The sequence below is a fragment of the Schistocerca nitens genome, chromosome 1 (genome assembly GCF_023898315.1).
Source record: "Schistocerca nitens isolate TAMUIC-IGC-003100 chromosome 1, iqSchNite1.1, whole genome shotgun sequence".
NCBI lineage: Eukaryota > Metazoa > Arthropoda > Insecta > Orthoptera > Acrididae > Schistocerca > Schistocerca nitens.
This window is the reverse complement of record NC_064614.1, coordinates 945411053-945433887: the sequence shown is the minus strand read 5'-3', so window position 1 is coordinate 945433887 and position 22835 is coordinate 945411053. Positions and strand designations below refer to the sequence as shown.

Genomic DNA, 22835 nt, shown 5'->3' with positions numbered 1-22835 from the left:
TGATTCCCATACGGGGTAAATCATCCCCATATGTGAAATGCCAAATACAAAATAGTTATCTGAATCACAAGAACAGAAAACAACCTCATCATACTTGAGTTCCGTTCTGACGAAATGTCAACATCCGGAACTGTTGTTGTAAATGTAACGGAATGTTTGCTTTGTTTACCTTTGCCATTGTCCTGCTTGACCGTTTCCAGCCCTCCGTCTGGCTGGCAGAGGGGCAACTCAACGCATCCCTTTGTCAGCAATGCTTTTGAAATAGCGTCCACTGCTCAGCAGATGTCGGAACGCTGCACAAGTGAACTGCGACTGGGTAGGTGCGTATCTAGAAACATCTGGTGCCTCGCCAGCCCAGGCGCTACAGCTTTTCCATCCTTACACGCAGTATAAGGGTCACAAAAATAAAATATACTGAAATAAAAATTTTGAAAAATCCCTCAATCTTCTCGATAATAGGCTCACTCTGACTGCCTACAATGCACAATTCATATCTCGACAGTATATTAATCTTTTGCAAATACAGTTACCTCTAACGAGGGAACCTCCCCATCGCACCCCCCTCAGATTTAGTTATAAGTTGGCACAGTGGATAGGCCTTGAAAAACTGAACACGGATCAATCGAGAAAACAGGAAGAAATTGTGTGGAACTATGAAAAAAATAAGCAAGATATACAAACTGAGTAGTCCATGTGCAAGATAGGCAACATCAAGGAAGGTGCGAGCTCAGGAACGTCGTGGTCCCGTGGTTAGCGTGAGCAGCTGTGGAACGAGATGTCCTGGGTTCAAGTCTTCCCTTCAGTGAAGAGTTTAATTTTTTATTTTCAGACAATTATTATCTGTCACCAGTGTCGTATAGAACATATCAGACGTGTTTTCCTGTGGAGGAATCGGTTGACCCATGACCTTGCGATCAAATGTTTTCGGTTCCCATTGGACAGGCACGTCCTTTCGTCTACTAATTGCACCGTTTTGCGGTGCGGTCGCAAAACACAGACACTAAACGTATTACAGTGAACAGAGGCGTCAATGAACGAATGGACAGATCATAACTTTGCGAAAATAAAGAAAATAAATTTTTCACTCAAGGGAAGATCTGAAGCAAGGACCTCTCATTTCGCAGCTGCTCACGCTGACCACAGGACCACGGAGCTCCTGAGCTCACGTTTTCCACGATGTTGCATATGTCGCACATGGACTACTCACTTTGTATATTTTGCTAATTTTTTCCTAGTTCCACACAAGTTCTTCCTGTTTTGTCGATTTATCTGTGTTCAGTTTTTCAAGGCCTATCCACTGTGCCAACTTATAACTAAATCTGACAGGGGTGCGATGGGTAGGTTCCCTTGTAAGTGCCAAGAAAACTGTAGTTCAGTGTTTCAAGGAACTACAATGTTAATGAGTCAGATTTAGAATCTCTCATGTCATACAAATGGAGAAAACGTATTGGAAAAGAAAAATAAATAGTTAAAAAATGTAGCAATAGATGGCGCTGTAAGCATCATAATGTAATAGTGGTCGACTACAAATGACAAATGAATCATACAACAATGCTTAGTTGTATGTCAGTCATTAAAGAAAATGTACTACTCAGTGTGAATGGGTGTACAGATGTGATACTGTTAGTTACGTAAGCCCATCCACCATGGCAACATCATATTACATCGGACGGGAAAAATCTGTTTTTAATCGACCTGAGGCCAAAAACCGCGTAAAAAGCATCACTCACACCGATTTTTAAATGTCCTGAGTGCAAAAACCTCATAAAAAGCATCAGTCATATAGCTTTTTAATTGCGTTATTAAATTCCGTGCGTCTGGCGCAAAACATGTTCAATATGTTGTCCACCGTTTTCTGCAACAAGTTGAAATCGAAAAACAGCGTGTTCCACAACTGATCGAAGTGTTTCTGGGGTCACGTTCAGAATGTGTTGCACAATGCGTGCCTTCAATGCAGCTAAGTTTGCAATCGGAACACTGAACACAACGTCTTTCAGACAGTCCCAAAGCCAGAAGTCACACAGATTAAGATCAGGTGATAGGGACGGCCAGGCTGTAGAGAAATGGCGGCTGATAATTCTAGCATTTCCGAAATGGCGCTTCAGCAGCTGCTTAACTGGATTTGAAATATGCGGAGGTGCGCCATCTTGCATAAAAATGATCCCATCCACACATCCACGCTGTTGGAGAGCTGGAATGATGTGGTTGCGCAAAAGACACTCATAGCGCTTACCAGTGACGTTACAGGTAACAGGACGGGAAGCGCTTGTCTCTTCGAAAAAATATGGCCCTATGATAAATGATGTCGTAAACCCGCATCCACACAGTGGCCTTTTCAGGATGAAGTGGTACTGGTTGATTTGCTTGCGGATTTTCCGTTGCCCATATTCAACAATTCTGTATGATGGAATGGGCTTCGTCTATCCACAAAATCTCTACGGCCAATCATCGTCCACTTCCAAGCGAGCCAGAAATTCTAAAGCAAAGGCCTCTGTTGTTGGCAGGTCAACAGGAAGCAACTCGTGCACATGGGTAATTTTAAACGGATAGCAAAGAAGGATGTTTCGTAGGATTTGACGCACCATGCTCACTGGTATGTCGAATGTTCCTGCACCACCACTCGTCTCCTCCTGCATTGCTGCGGCCACTGCTTACACTGACGTCAAAGCAATTCGTTTCCTCCCTCTACCAGGTTGCACACCAAAAGAACTCGTCTTTTCGAATTTCCGAATCAGTTTCTCCAGACCCACAGCAGTCATCGCACCAACGCCTTTTTTCAAACCGTTCAGTGTCTGGAACTTCTGCAGAGCGACGTGCACACGGTCATCATTCTTGTAATACAGCTTTTCAAGCAGAGCGTGATCTTGCATTGAGACAGCCACGGCGAACGTCGCAGACTCGAAAGGAGGCGCGTTTATACCAACTTCAGTGGGTCGTGTATTTTTATTTACGTGTTCTGACACGTACAGTGCCATCTATTGATCAATTTTCACACTATTTTTTCTTCTGCCTTATGATTTCCCCCTTATTCGATAATATTCCGTTGCAATTTGACGTCGTTCTGACCAATGGTGTTATTTATACAGCGTTTTGAAAGTTTAATTATAACCACCCTGTGCAAGAGGCAGTCAAATGGAAACGAGACAGCTGGGAAAGACGTATGTTAATTATTTCAAAATTAATTACCAGATTTGTTAATACGTTTATCCCACTGTGAGACAAGATGGTTGATGACTTCGTCGAGAAAGGGTGGGCCCACTTGTTCCCAAAGTTGTTTCGACTACGCTGCAGACGTTTCGCTGCGAAGCCTTTACGCGTCACCCATACAGTCCTGATCTCTCCCCATGCAACATCCACATTTACTGAACGTGAAGGAAGACGTTCGTGGCCGTAGATATGCTTCAAACGAAGAGGCTCAAGCCTTCGTACAATCATGATTCCGAAGACTACTGCAAACATTTTTCCATAAAGATTGGTTGGTTGGTTGTTTGGGGGAAGAGACCAAACAGCGAGGTTATCGGTCTCATAGGATTAGGGAAGGATGGGGAAGGAAGTCGGCCGTGCCCTTTCAAAGGGACCAAACTGACGTTTGCCTGGAGCGATTTAGGGAAATCACGGAAAACCTAAATCAGGATGGCAGGACGCGGGATTGAACCGTCGTCCTTCCGAAGGCGAGTCCAGTGTGCTAACCATTGCGCCACCTCGCTCGGTTTTCTATAAAGACACTGACCGTCTTGTATTACAGCTGGATAAATGTGTTAACAATTATGGCGATTACTTTTGAAATAATAAACAGTTTATTTACTTTTCTTCCATGTGCCTCATTTTCATTTGCCTGTCCTTTGTACATTCAACGGTAGGCAAAGCAAATGACAGGACTCGATCGCTGGTAGGATCCTGGCAAACTGCATTTGTTTTCTATAGAGATGGCCTATATCGGACGACTGCTCAAATTTATACGAATCGTGCACTTTGGCAAACCAAAAGGGTGAATTGTAGGGTGCAACTTAAATTCCCACAAAGCTTCATAATTTTAAATGGCAATATGGCACAATATTCGTACCATTTAATAGAGCACTGAAAACTAAACATCTTTTGTCTAAAAAGTCTTTGTGTATTTTGGGCCAATTCGACAGCATTTTGACAGCGACCCATGGCATAACTTCTCAGCGCAGCTTAAGTGAGTGCGTAGTGTTGACAGTAGGTAGCGTAACCTGTTCTTCGCTTCTCTGTTGCGACTTTTATTGTGCTTACGTTATTTGTTCGGTAAGGACGCATTCTGAAGGAGAGGGATTTGACATGTTTATGGTATTCGGAAATGTTCCCAGAATTAACGACAAGGTGAACACGTTTATGCAGAGAAATATCAAGACCGTTCACGCCGGTGAACATACGAGTATGTTTCTCGCCTATTGGAGACTCGGAATCACAATCATGGCCATGAACAGTAGAAATGACTCACAGTCATAACAAAAACGGCAGATGTGTTCCGACGGCAGAAGTTCAAAGATTCTCGTTACAATAAATTGTGACCCATTTCTTTCCACACGAAGACTAGCACAGATTTCCCGAGTGGAAACAAATACCGTCTGGAGAATTCTATATGATGATGTTTCACAGTCTTGTTCATCTGACTTTAGACAAGATGATTTCCATACCAGAATCACCTTTAACACCCGGTTCGTAATTTAAAGTCTAGATTTACCGACTTTTGTCTGTGGGCTGATGAGGCCACATTCAAATCAAACGACTAAGTAAACATCCACAATGCTTTAGAGCAGTAGAGTAAAGTCACTAGAAGATAAACTAGCGTAGATCCATCGACGATCAACTTGCAGATCTTATTATTTTATGAATGCCGCAAGCTAAATGTCAGGAAACACTCCTAATTTTCCATCAAGCATTGAATGAATTGCTAGATGATGTTTCATTATAATTATGGTTATTATTTACACTGCAACATTAAAAACTGCACCTTTTTCTTGGATTAACCGTTCTTACAGTAAGATATCTACATCTACATTTATACTCCGCAAGCCACCCAACAGAGTGTGGCGGAGGGCACTTTACGTGCCACTGTCATTACCTCCCTTTCCTGTTCCAGTCGCGTATGGTTCGCGGGAAGAACGACTGTCTGAAAGCCTCCGTGCGCGCTCTAATCTCTCTAATTTTACATTCGTGATCTCCTCGGGAGGTATAAGTAGGGGGAAGCAATATATTCGATACCTCATCCAGAAACGCACCCTCTCGAAACCTGGTCAGCAAGCTACACCGCGATGCAGAGCGCCTCTCTTGCAGAGTCCGCCACTTGAGTGTATTAAACACCTCCGTAACGCTATCACGGTTACCAAATAACCCTGTGACGAAACGCGCCGCTCTTCTTTGGATCTTCTCTATCTCCTCTGTCAACCCGACCAGTGCGGATCCCACAATGATGAGCAATACTCAAGTATAGGCCGAACGAGTGTTTTGTAAGCCACCTCCTTTGTTGATGGACTACATTTTCTAAGGACTCTCCCAATGAATCTCCACCTGGCACCCGCCTTACCAACAATTAATTTTATATGATCATTTCACTTCAAATCGTTCCGTACGTATACTCCCAGATATTTTACAGAAGTAACTGCTACCAGTGTTTGTTCCGCTATCATATAATCATACAATAAAGGATCCTTCTTTCTATGTATTCGCAATACATTACATTTGTCAGTTGCCACTCCCTGCACCAAGTGCCTATCCGCTGCAGATCTTCCTGCATTTCGCTGCAATTTTCTAATACTGCAACTTCTCTGTATACTACAGTATCATCCGCGAAAAGCCGCATGGAACTTCCGACACTATCTACTAGGTCACTCCCCTGTGGCACGCCAGAGGTTACTTTAACGTCTGTAGACGTCTCTCCATTGACAACAAAATGCTGTGTTATGTTTGCTAAAAACTCTTCAACCCAGCCACACAGCTGGTCTGATATTCCGTAGGCTCTTACTCTGTTTATCAAGCGACAGTGCGGAACTGTATCGAACGCCTTCCGGAAGTCAAGGAAAATGCCATCTACCTGGGAGCTTGTATCTAATATTTTCTGGGTCTCATGAACAAATAAAGCGAGTTGGGTCTCACACGATCGCTGTTTCCGGAATCCATGTTGATTCATACAGACTACATTCTGGGTTTCCAGAAACGACATGATACGCGAGCAAAAAACATGTTCTAAAATTCTACAACAGATCGACGTCAGAGATATACGTAGGTCTATAGTTTTGCGCATCTGCTCAACGACCCTTCTTGAAGACTGGGACTACCTGTGCTCGTTTCCAATCATTTGGAACCTTCCGTTCCTCTAGCGACTTGCGGTACACGGCTGTTGGAAGGGGGCAAGTTCTTTCGCGTACTCTGTGTAGAATCGAATTGGTATCCCGTCAGGTCCAGTGGACTTTCCTCTGTTGAGTGATTTCAGTTGCTTTTCTATTCCTTGGACACTTATTTCTATGTCAGCCATTTTTTCGTTATGCGAGGATTTAGAGAAGGAACTGCAGTGCGGTCTTCCTCTGTGAAACAGCTTTGGAAAAAGATGTTTAGTATTTCAGCTTTACGCGTGTCATCCTCTGTTTCAATGCCATTATCATCCCAGAGTGTCTGGATATGCTGTTTCGATCCACTTACTGATTTAACGTAAGACCAGAAATTCCTAGGATTTTCTGTCAGGTCGGTACATAGAATTTTACTTTCGAATTCACTGAACGCTTCACGCATAGCCCTCCTTACGCTAACTTTGACATCGTTTAGCTTCTGTTTGTCTGAGAAGTGTTGGCTGCGTTTAAACTTGCAGTGAAGCTCTCTTTGCTTTCGCAGTAGTTTCCTAACTTTGTTGTTGAACCACGGTGGGTTTTTCCCGTCCCTCACAGTTTTACTCGGCACATACCTGTCTAAAACGCATTTTACGATTGCCTTGAACTTTTTCCATAAACACTCAACATTGTCAATGTCGGAACAGAAATTTTCGTTTTGATCTGTTAGGTAGTCTGAAATCTGCCTTCTATTACTCTTGCTAAACAGATAAACCTTCCTCCCTTTTTTTATATTCCTATTTACTTCCATATTCTGGGATGCTGCAACGGCCTTATGATCACTGATTCCCTGTTCTGCACTTACAGAGTCGAAAAGTTCGGGTCTGTTTGCTGTCAGTAGGTCCCAGATGATATCTCCACGGGTCGGTTCTCTGTTTAATTGCTCGAGGTAATTTTTGGATAGTGCACTCAGTATAATGTCACTCGATGCTCTGTCCCTACCACCCGTCTTAAACATCTGAGTGTCCCAGTCTATATCTGGTAAATTGAAATCTCCACCTAAGACTATAATATGCCGAGAAAATTTATGTGCAATGCATTCCAAATTTTCTCTCAGTTGTTCTGCAACTAATGCTGCTGAGTCGGGAGGTCGGTAAAAGGAGCCAATTATTAACCTAGCTCGGTTGTTGAGTGTAACCTCCACCCATAATATTTCACAGGAGCTATCCACTTCTACTTCACTACAGGATAAACTACTTCTAACAGCGACAAACACACCACCACTGGTTGCATGCAATCTATCCTTTCTAAACACCGTCTGTGCCTTTGTAAAAATTTCGGCTGAATTTATCTCTGGCTTCAGCCAGCTTTCTGTACCTATAACGATTTCAGCTTCGGTGCTTTCTATCAGCGCTTGAAGTTCCGGTACTTTACCAATGAAACTTCGACAATTTACAATTACAATACCGATTGCTGCTTGGTCCCCGCATGTCCTGACTTTGCCCCGCACCCTTTGAGGCTGTTGCCCTTTCTGTACATGCCCGAGGCCATCTAACCTAAAAAACCGCCCAGACCACGTCACTCAACCCCTGCTACCCGTGTAGCCGCTTGCTGCGTGTAGTGGACTCCTGCAATGAAACTTCGACAATTTACAATTACAATACCGATTGCTGCTTGGCCCCCGCATGTCCTGACTTTGCCCCGCACCCTTTGAGGCTGTTGCCCTTTCTGTACATGCCCGAGGCCATCTAACCTAAAAAACCGCCCAGACCACGTCACTCAACCCCTGCTACCCGTGTAGCCGCTTGCTGCGTGTAGTGGACTCCTGACCTATCCAGCGGAACCCGAAACCCGACCACCCTATGGCGCAAGTCGAGGAATCTGCAGCCCACACGGTCGCAGAACCGTCTCAGCCTCTGATTCAGACCCTCCACTCGGCTCTGTACCAAAGGTCCGCAGTCAGTCCTGTCGACGATGCTGCAGATGGTGAGCTCTGCTTTCATCCCGCTAGCGAGACTGGCAGTCTTAACCAAATCAGATAGCCGCCGGAAGCCAGAGAGGATTTCCTCCGATCCATAGCGACACACATCATTGGTGCCGACATGAGCGACCACCTGCAGATGGGTGCACCATGTACCCTTCATGGCATCCGGAAGGACCTTTTCCACATCTGGAATGACTCCCCCCGGTATGCACACGGAGTGCACATTGGTTTTCTTCCCCTCTCTTGCTGCCATTTCCCTAAGGGGCCCCATTACGCGCCTGACGTTGGAGCTCCCAACTACCAGTAAGCCCACCCTCTGCGACCACCCGGATCTTGCAGACTGAGGGGCAACCTCTGGAACAGGACAAGCAGCCATCTCCGGCCGAACATCAGTATCAGCCGGAGACAGAGCCTGAAACCGGTTCGTCAGACAAACTGGAGAGGCCTTCCGTTCAGCTCTCGCGAATGTCTTTCGCCCCCTACCACACCTCGAGATCACCTCCCACTCTACCACAGGTGAGGGATCAGCCTCAATGTGGGCAGTATCCCGGGCAGCCACAGTCGTTGTCCGATCGGGGGATGCGTGGGACGAGCTGGCCGTCCCCGACAAACCCCCATCCGGACCCCTACAGTGATGCCCATTGGCAACAGCCTCAGGCTGTGTGACCGAAGCCAACACTGCCTGAAGCTGGGAGCGAAGGGATGCCAACTCAGCCTGCATCCGAACACAGCAGTTGCAGTCCCTATCCATGCTAAAAACTATTGTGCAAAGAACGTCTGAACTAATCTACAGAGAGCACAAACAATTCAACACAAAATTTAAACGGTTATTAAAATACAAGATTGCCTAGTAAATTCAGTAATGCTGCTACTTGCGCACTGCTGACACACTGCTTGGTGGCAGAAGGAGACTACGCGATTTTACACTATTCAGGTACGAAAGCGCGGTGCTACAACTCTCAAATACTATAATACGCCCGAAATTTATGAATTAAACAATGCAAGTACCCAAAAACACGCAAAGAAATTAAGAATTAAACTATGTAACAAATAAGTGAGCTAAGAGTATACGACTTGCTGCTGGCAGCTGCTTGTCAATGGCGGCAGGGAGAGTATTATTTTTTTATGATACCAGGAATATTTAAAATCACATTTTTCGTGGTCTTTCGATTGGTCTATACGGTTCCATTGATTATATATTTGTTTCTACAGGCGGAGTGATGGGGGCGTTCCAAAGAGATCAGTAAAGAGATACGATATGAAAGGCCGAATTTTCAAAGCACAGTGCTCCCAAATCCAAAGATACTTCAGGATACTTAGAGCGCGTGGGAACTAGCTGAAGTGTACTTAGAAAAGGCGGTAAGCATGTGATGAAGTATACTCAAAAGCTAAATTGTTATAAAAAGTTATTCTCTCTCTATCAAATTAAAAACCACATCATCTAATTACGAAATTTCTTGTTCGTCCAATAAGCGTTATTCAAATCTTCAGCTTCGGAAGAACTGTTTTGAACCGATATTCATATATAAAATTGATGACGAAAGGAAAGCAATATAAAAATGCAGCAAGTGAAGTACGTGAAAGGGAGTATATATGTTTGGAAAATGAAACTGATAAAAAATGCCAAATGAAAAGTAAAAATTGCTAGAAAACAAAAGCTCGGTTGTAGAAACATATATTACTAGGGTAGTGATTGTAGCTACCTGGAGAAAAATTTAAGAGGCCTTTGGAGATATGAGAAGCAGCGACATGAATACCAAGAGCTCAGATGGAAAGAAAGTACTACGCAAGAAAAGAAAGACGAAAGATGGACGTACTGTGTAGGGGATCTATACAGGGAAAACAAACTTGAAAACAATATTGTACAAACAGAACAGAAAGTAAGTGAAAATGAGATTGAAAATATGATACGGCGAGAATAATTTGACAGATCACTGATATACCTAAGCAGAAACAAGCCCGTGAAGTGGGTGCCATACCCTCATAATTATTGAGATTCTTTAGAGAGCCAGTCATGATAAAACTATTCCACATGAATGAAATTTTCACTCTGTAGCGGAGTGTGTACCATGAAACGCAAAGGTCCCGAGTTCGATTCTTGGTTCGGTACATAGTTTTAATCTGCCAGGAAGTTTCATAAAAGCGTACACTCCGCTACACAGTGAAAATTTCATTCTGGAAACATCGCCCAGGTTTTGGCTAATCCATGTCTCAGCAACATCCTTTCTTTCAGGACTTCTAGATCTGCAAGGTTCGCAGGAGAGATTCTGTGAAGTTTGGAAGATAGGAGACGAGGTACTGGCGGAATTAAAGCTGTGAGGACGGGTCGTGAGTCGTTCTTGGATAGTTCAGTTGGTAGAGCACTTGCCCGCGAAAGGCGACGGTGCCGAATTCGAGTCTCGGTCCGACACACAGTTTTAATCGACGAGGAAGTTTTATTCCACGTTGTTTGCAAGGTATATGCGACAGGCGAAATACCTTCTGACTTCAAGAACTATAGAGTAATCTCAATAACAATGAATGGGTGGTGCTAAGAGGTGTGAATACTTACCGAACCATCTGTTTAATAAGTATGATTGTAAAATATTGACGGAAAACGGAAAAAAAATCTGCTAGAGACTGGCCTTGGGGAAGATCAGTTTGAATTCCACAGAAATGTAGTAACACACAAGACAATATTGATCTTATCACTTATCTTAGAAGATAGGCTGAAAAAAGGGAAACATATATTTACAGCATTTGTATATTTAGAGAAATCTTTTGACAATACCGTCTGGACTACAGTCATTGAAATTTTCAAAGTAGCAGGGGTAAAATGTAGAGAGTGAAAGCTTATTTACAACTTGTGCAGAAAGCAGATTACAATTATACAAGTAAAAGCACATGAAAAGGAAGCAGTAGTTGAGAAGGGAGTGAGACAGGATTGTAGCCTGTCCACCAGGTTATTCAATCTGTACACAGAGCAAGCAATAAAGAAAAGCAACAAATAATTTAGAAAGGGAATTAATGTTCAGAGAGAAGAAATAAAAACAGTTGCAGCAGAGTACAGAAAAAATGCCTTTTGCCTGCTCCATATTAATTTTTTATTTTACTCATGCACCCAGATCTGATCCAGACAAACAGATTTTTGAGTAAGATAAAAAGTCCAGAGTGAGATTTTCACTCTGCAGCGGAGTGTGCGCTGATATGAAACTTCCTGCAGATTAAAACTGTGTGGCGGACCGAGACTCTGGCGGAAGTAAAGCTGTGAGGACGGGGTGTGAGTCGTGATTGGGTAGCTCAGTTGGTAGAGCACTTGCCCGCGAAAGGCATAGGTCCCGAGTTCGAGTCTCGGTCCGGAACACAGTTTTAATCTGCCAGGAAGTTTGAAGATAAAAAGTGTCTTAAAATGTAGACTACACGTTAGAAGATAGAAAAAAGGAAAATTAATACAGAGTATTCTCACTGTACCCACCCTCCGATGCCAACTAAAAATCCATACACCAAATATCCCAGTAATATCCATTATAAAATTCAAGAAAGCTACCACTTCCAGATTCGCAGGACTCTTGTTGAAATTACTTTTTAAAAGTATAAAATAGAAGATGATAGAACTATAAGGAACACTTCGCAGTTAATATGACTTATAAAAGTTATAGAAGTCCTAGTCACAACTACCATCCTCTCTCTTACACAGAAAATACGTTTTCATGCATACGAGTAATAAAAAATGCACGTCACAGAATAAAACCTGAAAGATAACAACCAAATTCCTTATGAATATACCAAAGAAATAAACAAGTCTCTGTAACTGATAATGGAACAAAACTACTTTCAGTTTAATTATGAATACTATTTACAAGAAGCTAAGCTACCAGTAGGATTACCAGTGTCAGGTTCCCTAGCAAACATTTTCATAAACAACGAAGAAAATCTTTATCACAAAGAGGTACAACATACTACACTAAGTCAGATAGACAGATGATCCCTTGTTTAATTAATGAACCAGAAACAAATGGGTAATTTACATGCAGATATAAACACAATACACAAAAAGATAAGATACACTGTGGAAAGGGAGTATGACAATAAAATGAACTGCTTAGATATAACAATTAAAAAACAAAACAAACACCACGGCTTTGAAATTTAGTGTAATCCTACAACATCAGGCACAATCATACATCAAACTTCAAATCACCCACACTCACAGAATCAAGCAATTCTTATATACATAGTTTGCAGGGTCAACACAGTACCACTCAGCAGAGATAATTTCCAGAAACAAAATCGTCAAATAAATAGCAAAAAACAAAGGGTACAAATGCAGTCTAGTCACAACAAATGCACGTAAACGCAATACACTCACAGAGCCACAAACAACAACATAACAAAGCCCACACAAACAAGCACACACAGTGACAGAACAACAACACAAACAATACAAGAAAATACGACAGAAGATTCTAGGTCATTCACAATTGCATACAATCGGAAACTCACACATACAATAACAAACATTAAAAAAACGAGCCGTAACTACAGCATTCAGACAAACAGCTAACATCTAACGTAGCAAATGACAAAGACATCTGCCAGAAGGCAGCAATATACCAACTACTATGCAACACATGTCATTCAAGGTAAGTAAGAAACACCAGCAGAACACTCGACACCCCATACAAAGAACATCTGAGAATGGAAATATTAGAAAATCCACTCAATTGTTGCATAACGTTCAAGGAAATGAGTCACAAGCACACTACAAGAGATAAAGGTATGAAAATAGAATAAATAAGGGAACACACCTGCTAACTTTACAAGAAAATGATCATATATACAAAATAAAGGCAGAAAGAAGCTACTACTAAATGACCAAGTGAATATGACATTCATTGTTTACACTAATTGATCATATAACAGACAAACATTCCAATAGATGATCACAAATTACATTCCTGTCCTAAGAACATAATTGAAAACAACTGTATAGACACAAACACACACGCACACACACGTACACACACACACACACACACACACACACACACACACACACACACACAAACGCACACACACACACACACACACGGAGAGAGAGAGAGAGAGAGAGAGAGAGAGAGAGAGAGAGAGAGAGAGATGCTGAGACACAAAACTTACATTGCCACATATACAGTCAAACGAAAACAGCTAGAAGTAAAGACCACGAAAGTTGGCAAGACTTACGAAAACGAATGAGACTCTACACAGAGAAAAAAGGAAGTTAAAGTGTTATCTTACGAAAACACTATGGGTACTAGAAAAAGTGGAAGCTTTCAACCAGTTTTCATTTGTGGAATGCTGCTTGCTTTATAACTGAAGAATTAAACACTGACCTGTAAGTACTTCTCCATTTCATTATACAAAATACTTCCATGACCTGTTGTAACACTATAACTTATGTGTGACAACGGGAAAATCATGTAATTTTCCAAGACACCCACTGAAAATGCTTTTTTTTAGGCGAAATGACAGTGGGTGCATAAGTAAAACAAAAAATTAATGTGCAGCATGAAAATAGCATTTTTATGCAAAATACTACAAACATAAATATCTTGAGATATGCTGATGATACTGTAACTCAGTCAGATATGGCAAAGGACATAGATGAGCAGCTGAACGGAATGGGTTGTGTCTTGAAAAGAGATTATGTGATGAACACCAACAAAAGTAAAACAATAATAATAAAATGTAGTGGAATAAAATCGGGCGATGCTGATGGAATTGGATTAGGAGATGAGACAGTAAAAGTAGTAGACAAGTTTTGCTATTTCGGTAGCAAAACAACTGATGATGGCCGAAGCAGCGAGGATATTAAAATGGAGACTGGTGGTAACAAGAACAGCATACGCAAAAAGAGGAATTTGTTGACATCTAATCTAAATTTAAATGTTAGGACGTCATTTCAGAAGATATTTGACTGTGTCATAGACTTGTATGGAAGTGAAATGTGGACAGTAAACACTAAAGGCAAAAAGCAAATTGAAACTGTCGAAATGTGATGCTAAGGGCGAATGCTGAAGATTAGGTGGGCTAATTGAATAACTAATGGAAAGGTACTGAAGCGCATTGTGGAAGAAAGAAATTTATTGCACAACTTGACTACAGAAGAGATCGAAAGCTAGGACATATGGCGAATGCATCATGAGTTCCAAACTGGAAGACAATGTGGTGACCAAAAATTGTAGATTCAAAAGGATGTAGGTTGCAGTAGTTTTGCAGAGATGAAGAGACCGCACAGGACAGACTAGCTTGGAGAGCTGCATCAAACCAATCTACAGACTAAATAGCACAACTGTAAACACTCAACTAACGCTTCTATTCCAATTTCTAAGCGTTGTCGACATCCTCAGCTTTCCGCTGTGTGTTGTTCTTGCCTGTAACTGAGTTTGATCCTGCTGCGTTCACTGGACAACTCTGGAATCGGCAAGGGCCTTCCAGCACAGTAAAACACTGTCACGTCACCTCACATTTTCCAGAGAAAGTTGTTTTGTTCGTGTAGCTGCGCTGAATTGGAACGAGCTACCTCTCTTGCGCAGTACAAGGTTGCTACGCTTGGCTACCTGGCAGAGAACTCAGTGTAAGGCCTTGAACAACAGTCTTGAGGTCAGGGCAGTGACGTGGCGGGGATCCACTGGCCCACTTGTGGCAGTCCAGTCTCACGGCTGCTCTGTCTTGTAGCGATCCTCAGCAGCGGAAGCGTTGCGCCACTTGGGTTCCCTCAGGGTGGCTGCTGAAGGAGCCCCTAAGTAATGAATCATGTTTAATTCACAGGTCGTCGGCTTTCTTAAATCCGTACGTAAGACATTTACAGCACTAGTAAAAACAATGGTCAAAATAACAATTTGTGCCAGTTTAACGTAAGAACTGACATCTAAGTAATTTCGTTTAAACATATCTCACAAAAACAACTGATATCAAAACGTTTCTGGATCCAATTACTACGAGAAGTATCTGTGTTTTCGCTCGAGGCGATTACCTCAAAATGGTTGATTTAGTAATTATTATCATGATTTATGATTGCACGAGAGCACGCTGTGAATTTACGCCTCTGACTTTTTATCTCAAAACTCTTAAAGCTGTCTAATTGAAGGCCGCGCGGAATTAGCCGAGCGGTCTGGGGCGCTGCAGTCATGGACGGTCCGGCTGGTCCCGGCGGAGGTTCGAGTCCTCCCTCGGGCATGGGTGTGTATGTTTGTCCGTAAGATAATTTAGGTTAAGTAGTGTGTAAGCTTAGGGACTGATGACCTTAGCAGTTAAGTCCCATAAGATTTCACACACATTTGAACATTTTTTTTCTAATTGAAACGAACTTAATTAAAACTCTGCATCTTTATTTTTCTTGTCTACATATTTATTTCTCAACACAGTCACCCTGGCGACGAACACATTTCTCCCAACGAGAGACCAGTTTGTTGATACCGTCGGCTCTGAGCACTATGGGACTTAACATCTGAGGTCACCAGTCCCCTAGAACTTAGAACTACTTAAACCTAATCAACCTAAGGACATCACACACATCCATGCCCGAGGCAGGATTCGAACCTGCGACCGTAGTAGTCGTGCGGTTCCGGAGAGAAGCGCCTCGAACCGCTCGCCCACAGTGGCCGGCTCTGTAGAAAGCTTGACTTGGTTGACGCAGCCACAACCTCACCTCTGCTTGCACCGCTTCATCATTATCAAAGTGAAGTCCTCGAAGGTTTTATTTATGTTTTGGAAACAGATGAAAATCGGAAGGGGTGAAGTAGGGGCTGTACGGAGGGTGACCGAGACTGTGAACCCGGATTGTTGCAGATGTCACAGCGCTCTTGAATAGTCTTGTATAGTCATGCTGAAGGAGAGCGTGCTCCTTGCGGTTAGAAACTCGATTACAGCAGGCCGTTTCTCACGTACCGATATACACTCCTGGAAATGGAAAAAAGAACACATTGACACCGGTGGGTCAGACCCACCATACTTGCTCCGGACACTGCGAGAGGGCTGTACAAGCAATGATCACACGCACGGCACAGCGGACACACCAGGAACCGCGGTGTTGGCCGTCGAATGGCGCTAGCTACGCAGCATTTGTGCACCGCCGCCGTCAGTGTCAGCCAGTTTGCCGTGGCATACGGAGCTCCATCGCAGTCTTTAACACTGGTAGCATGCCGCGACAGCGTGGACGTGAACCGTATGTGCAGTTGACGGACTTTGAGCGAGGGCGTATAGTGGGCATGCGGGAGGCCGGGTGGACGTACCGCCGAATTGCTCAACACGTGGGGCGTGAGGTCTCCACAGTACATCGATGTTGTCGCCAGTGGTCGGCGGAAGGTGCACGTGCCCGTCGACCTGGGACCGGACCGCAGCGACGCACGGATGCACGCCAAGACCGTAGGATCCTACGCAGTGCCGTAGGGGACCGCACCGCCACTTCCCAGCAAATTAGGGACACTGTTGCTCCTGGGGTATCGGCGAGGACCATTCGCAACCGTCTCCATGAAGCTGGGCTACGGTCCCGCACACCGTTAGGCCGTCTTCCGCTCACGCCCCAACATCGTGCAGCCCGCCTCCAGTGGTGTCGCGACAGGCGTGAATGGAGGGACGAATGGAGACGTGTCGTCTTCAGCGATGAGATTCGCTTCTGCCTTGGTGCCAATGATGGTCGTATGCGTGTTTGGCGCCGTGCAGGTGAGCGCCACAATCAGGACTGCATACGACCGAGGCACACAGGGCCAACACCCGGCATCATGGTGTGGGGAGCGATCTCCTACACTGGCCGTACACCACTGGTGATCGTCGAGGGGACACTGAATAGTGCACGGTACATCCAAACCGTCATCGAACCCATCGTTCTACCATTCCTAGACCGGCAAGGGAACTTGCTGTTCCAACAGGACAATGCACGTCCGCATGTATCCCGTGCACCCAACGTGCTCTAGAAGGTGTAAGTCAACTACCCTGGCCAGCAAGATCTCCGGATCCGTCCCCCATTGAGCATGTTTGGGACTGGATGAAGCGTCGTCTCACGCGGTCTGCACGTCCAGCACGAACGCTGGTCCAACTGAGGCGCCAGGTGGAAATGGCATGGCAAGCCGTTCCACAGGACTACATCCAGCATCTCTACGATCGTCTCCATGGGAGAATAGCAGCCTGCATTGCTGCGAAAGGTGGATATACACTGTACTAGTGCCGACATTGTGCATGCTCTGTTGCCTGTGTCTATGTGCCTGTGGTTCTGTCAGTGTGATCATGTGATGTATCTGACCCCAGGAATGTGTCAATAAAGTTTCCCCTCCCTGGGACAATGAATTCACGGTGTTCTTATTTCAATTTCCAGGAGTGTAGTTATGTTGCACACTTCTATGTTACGCGCTACAATTCCGTGCCATTCTGATAGCACAGCGAAGCGGGAAAGTCGCTCGAGTAACGTGTATGACATGTAATACCTCAGCCGATACTGAGAACAGAACAAAAAATTCGGAGGCATTAATTGACAGTACTCCCTCGTAGTTGGCTCCATTTCTAGCCTCTGAATCTCCAACGGAATCCATCCTTATACAAATGAAATTACGCAATTTCAGTGACTTTACTGGTCCCATACAGGTATGATTTTACGTATTTAGACTGAAGCGGCCAGTGAAAATTTGTATGTAGGCCATGAATCGAGTAATGGGGAATTTAAAGTAAGAACATTGAGAATGTGGCTCGAGGAGGGAGACATACCAGCATAATCAGTGCAGTTGCGTGAACTGTTGTGCCGACATGGCTTAGTGATTAACGCACCATCCTAATAAGCGGGAAACATAGGAGACTACGTAGAATGATGCTTAGAATTCATCCCGGGCATACACTGTTGCGACAAAAGTCATGGGATACCTCCTAATATCGTATCGGAACTGCTTTCGCCCGGTGTTGTGGAGCAACTCGACGTGTCACGGACTCAACAGATCTTTCTAAGTCCCCTGCAGAAATATTGATCCATGACGCCTCTATACCCACCCATAACTGCGAAAGTGTTGCCGGTGCAGGAGATTGTGCAGTAAATGATCCCTCCATCATGTCCCACAAACATTCAATGGAATTCATGTCACGTGATCTGGGAGGCCAAATCATTCTTTCGAATTATTCAGAATGTTCTTCTCACTAGTTGAGAGGAATTACAGTCCGGTAACATTACTTGTAGCCATTCCTAAAAATCCCATCGTTATTTGGGAACACGAAGTCCATGAAGGGCTGCAAATGGTCAATGATCAGTTCAGTTCCAAGTAAATACAACACCCACCATTGCGGAGCTAATACCACTTTGCACAGTGTCTTGTTGACAACTTGGGTCCACACTCGAACCCTACAATCAGCTCTTACCAACTGCTATCGGGACCCAACGGTTTTCCAGTCATCTAGGGTCCAACGATATGGTCACGAGCACAGGATAGGCGCTGCAGGTGATCTCATGCTGCTAGCAAAGGAACTCGCGTCGATCGTCTGCTGCCGTAGCCCATTAACACCTAATATCGCCGCACTGTTCTAACGGTTACGTTCATCATAGTCTGTGGTTATTTCAAGTTGTGTTGCTTGTCTGTTAGCACTGACAACCCTACGCAAACACCGCTACTCTAGGTCGTTAAACGAAGGCCGTCGGCCACTGCGGTGTCCGTGATGATACAAGGCTTGTCCAGAAAGTAAGTTCCGAACAGCCGTGAAATGGAAACTACATTGAAAATCAGAAATGTTTTATTTGCGACAGCTGGCTCCACCTTCCAGCTACTTCGCTACGTAGTCGCCGCTTCAACTAGGACATATGTCGCACCGTTATACCAACTTCCCAATACCCTCGTCATAGAAGGCAGCCGCCTATGCTTCCCGCCAATTCTCTACGCTCAACTATAGCTCGTTGTCTGTGCGGAAATGTTGTCTTCATAGCCAGTAATTAATGCTAGCAGAGATGAAACACAGCGTGAACCAATTACTGGCTGCAGTGCGGGTGATCAAACACTTCCCATCGAAAATGCTGCAGGAGCATTTTCATTGCCCCTGCAGATTGTGACCGATAATTGTCACGAACTAGGAACTGTATAACAGTTCTGGGCTGCATAAGATCAGGCGAAATGTTTCACCAGGACCTCATACTTTGCGGGAGACACTATTTTTTACGCAACTTTATGTGCTCACCATGCTCTCAGAACTGAAAAGAGCGAAGTGATGCAACCGACAGGGATACTAGAGACACTGTTGAACACATATGTGCAAAGCTTTATTAGATTTTCACAGTGGTTTCCATTTCTTGACCGACTGGAACTTGCTTTCCGAATAGTTAAGGCCTGAAGTATAGTATTCTGGGCACACTCTTCTCACTATGGATCTCGGAATATAGAATTTCCTTACGATTTCTGAAATGGAATGTCCCATGCGTATAGCTCCATCTAACATTCCGCGTTCAGAGTCTGTTAATTCTCGTCGTGCGGCCAGAATTGTGTCGGAGACCTTTTCTCGTGAACCATCTGAGCATAAATGACAGCTCCGCCAATGCACTGCCCTTTTATACCTGGTGTATGCGGTACTGTCGCCATAGTTACGCACTGAAGCGCCAAAGAAACTAGTAGAGGTATGCTAATTCACATACAGAGACATGAAAACAGGCAGAATACGGCGCAGCGGTTGGCTCGGCAACGCCTATATAAGACAAGTGTCTGGACCAGTTGTTTCATCGATTACTATTGCTACAATGGCAGATTATCAAGATTTAAGTGAGTTTGAACGTGGTGTTATAGTCGGCGCACGGGCGATGGGACATAACATCTCCCAGGTAGCGATTAAGTGCACCGTGAACATCAGGAATCCGGTAACACATCAGATCTCCGACATCGCTGACGCCGGAAAAGGATCCTGCAAGAACGGGGCCAACGACGACTGAAGAGAATCGTTCAACGTGACACAAGTGCAACCCTTTCGCAAATTTTTGCAGATTTCGATACTGGGCCATCAACAAGTGTCAGTGTGCGAACCATTCAACGAAACATCATGGATATGTGCTTTCGGAGCCGAAGGCCCACTCATGTACCCTTCATGACTGCACGATACAAAGTTTTACGCCTCGCCTGGGCCCGTCAGCACCGACATTGGACTGTTGATGACTGGAAACATGTTGCCTGATCGGACGAGTCTCGTTTCAATTGTATAGAGCGGATGGACGTGTACGGGTATGAAGAAAACATCATGACTCCATGGACCCTGCATGTCAGCAGGGGACTGTTCAAACTGGTGGAGGTTCTGTAATGATGTGAGGTGTGTGCAGTTGGAGTGATATGGGACCCTTGATACGTCTAGATTCGACTCTGTCTGGTGACACGTACTTAAGCACCCTGTCTGATCACCTGTATCCATTCATGTCCATTGCGCATTCCGACGGACTTCGGCAATTCCGGTAGGACAATGCGACACCCCACACGTCCATAATTGCTACAGAGTGGCTCCAGGAACACTCTTCTGAGTTTCAACACTTCCGCTGGACACCAGTGTCCCCACACACGAACATTATTGAGCATATCTGGTATGTCTTGCAACGTGCTATTAAGAATAAATTTCCAAACCCTCGTACTATTACGGATTTATGGACAGTCCTGCAGGATTCATGGCGTCAGTTTCCTCTAGCACTACTTCAGACATTGGATTAGGCGCTACTGCGTGCTCGCCGGGTCCCAACACGATATTATGCAGGTGTACCAGTTTCTTTGGCTCTTCAGTGTATGTGCACACGGCTATCCCATGACCGACAGACAGACAGAGAAATACACACACACACACACACACACACACACACACACACACACACACACATACACACACACACACACACACACACACATGCTATGGTCAGTTTAGCAAGCATCATATCATGTCTTATAAGTTTATTAATTTACTGTTTCTGTTTTATTCACCGTAATTACAAAACATTATTAGTCACTGAACTTTAAGAGTACTTCGTCTGTCGTTTAAAATGTTCATGTCGTCAACTGATAATCTAATCAGTTGCGAAATATATATATAGTGTGTGTGTGTGTGTGTGTCTGTGTGTGAAATAGGTACTGCCCCCTGATTTTTGTTGTTAACGAACTCTAACAGTGGGATCTTTACAAATCAAGATGGCAAACACATACATTTTTCTTGGAACATAGATGAAAATGGAACGCTGAATTCCCTTTTACCTCTGCGAAGTGGATTAAATATACTTATAGACAATAAAGAACTTTTTAAAGACAAAATGAAATCTTTTATGTTTGCAACTTTCTCTGTTCGTCAGAAGAAATTTGAATAAGTAATTGTGTCTCTATCTCAGACTACAATATGCATCTATGTGCGCGCGAGTGTGTGTGTGTGCGTGTGTGTTTGTCACTTAGCAGTAAATTTTTGATAATAAAATATAATTGGTGGTATAGGAACCATTTCGATGACTTGTCAATGAATTGCACATAATAGCTACAGAGAACAGCCTTAGCGGTTTGACTATTAGAAGTCAAATAGTAACTGATAATGAACACACAGAAGAAAAAATTCATTCGAAATTCGAGGATATACCGGAACAGACGAAGAAGAAGTGGACATGGTTGTCGATGTGGTCTATAGCAAGAAGACGGTTTTGATGTAGTCCCCCAATTCGCTCTATCATGTGCAAGTGTTTTCATCCGTGAATAACTATTGCAACATGCAATCATTTGGATCTGCTTACTGTATTCATGCCTTTCAAAATTACCTATTGGCAAGATGATTTGCTAGTCTGTCACCACGATATTGATGCATGTGCGAAACAAACTCATTGCGATTATAAGTTTCAGGATGGGCGAAGACTTCGTCAGTCTTTGTTGGCTCTCCGGAGGATGACTGACAGGCACCCTGGCGAAATATTTTGGGGTGTAGTAAACGAAGAGCGGCTGGAAGCCCTAAACTTCTTTTAAAGTTCAGTTATCGAGGAAACGACACTTGCTGAGAAAGATTATCTCCTCAATCTTTACATCCTACTTGCTTGAGAACGTAACAACTGTTGCAGATCCGAAGCGTATGCTCGTGTCGGAGATAGAGCCCAGCCTGACCTACTGCACGCACCTCATCTACGGCTACGCCACCATCGACACGGACAGTTACAAGGCGGTGCCGCGATACCAGGACGACACCTCCAAGTACACCAGCGTGGTGGCGCTCAAGGAGCGCTTCCCATCGCTGAAGGTGCTTCTGTCCATCGGTGGTGGAGGCGCCAATGCAGACCAGCGGAAGAAGTACTTTGAGCTGGTTAGTGTCGTAGTAATAGATTGTCATAGAAGAGAACTACTTAGACCATACAGTGAGGTTAAGAGGTTTTGATCTGATGACGGCATAAACAAACTCTCGAAAGCACAAAGTGTGTGTGTGTGTGTGTGTGTGTGTGTGTCTGAAAGAGAGACAAAGAGGCAGACACAGACAGGAAAAGCTGTACAGTACTGTTAGAAAAGAACAAAGAAGTGGGTGTGGAGCAAAAAGAGAACTCAGTGTTAATATCGGGGTATTATGGGACATTTAATGAAAATTAAACTCAAGCATGG

The 22835-nt window shown here is 44.0% G+C and overlaps 1 protein-coding gene across 3 annotated transcripts in view; it reads left to right on the top strand.

The window, feature by feature from the left end:
- LOC126194106 (chitinase-like protein Idgf4) overlaps positions 1 to 22835 on the top strand; it is a 179704-nt gene that overhangs the window by 27222 nt on the left and 129647 nt on the right. For 2 of the 3 annotated variants that reach the window (XM_049932742.1, XM_049932739.1), the window contains exon 2: positions 22307 to 22545. The exons of the other annotated variant lie outside the window; for it this stretch is intronic. In XM_049932742.1, coding sequence (XP_049788699.1) covers positions 22307 to 22545 — 239 coding nt within the window. The remainder of the gene's footprint in view (positions 1 to 22306; positions 22546 to 22835) is intronic. 3 annotated transcript variants of the gene reach the window in all.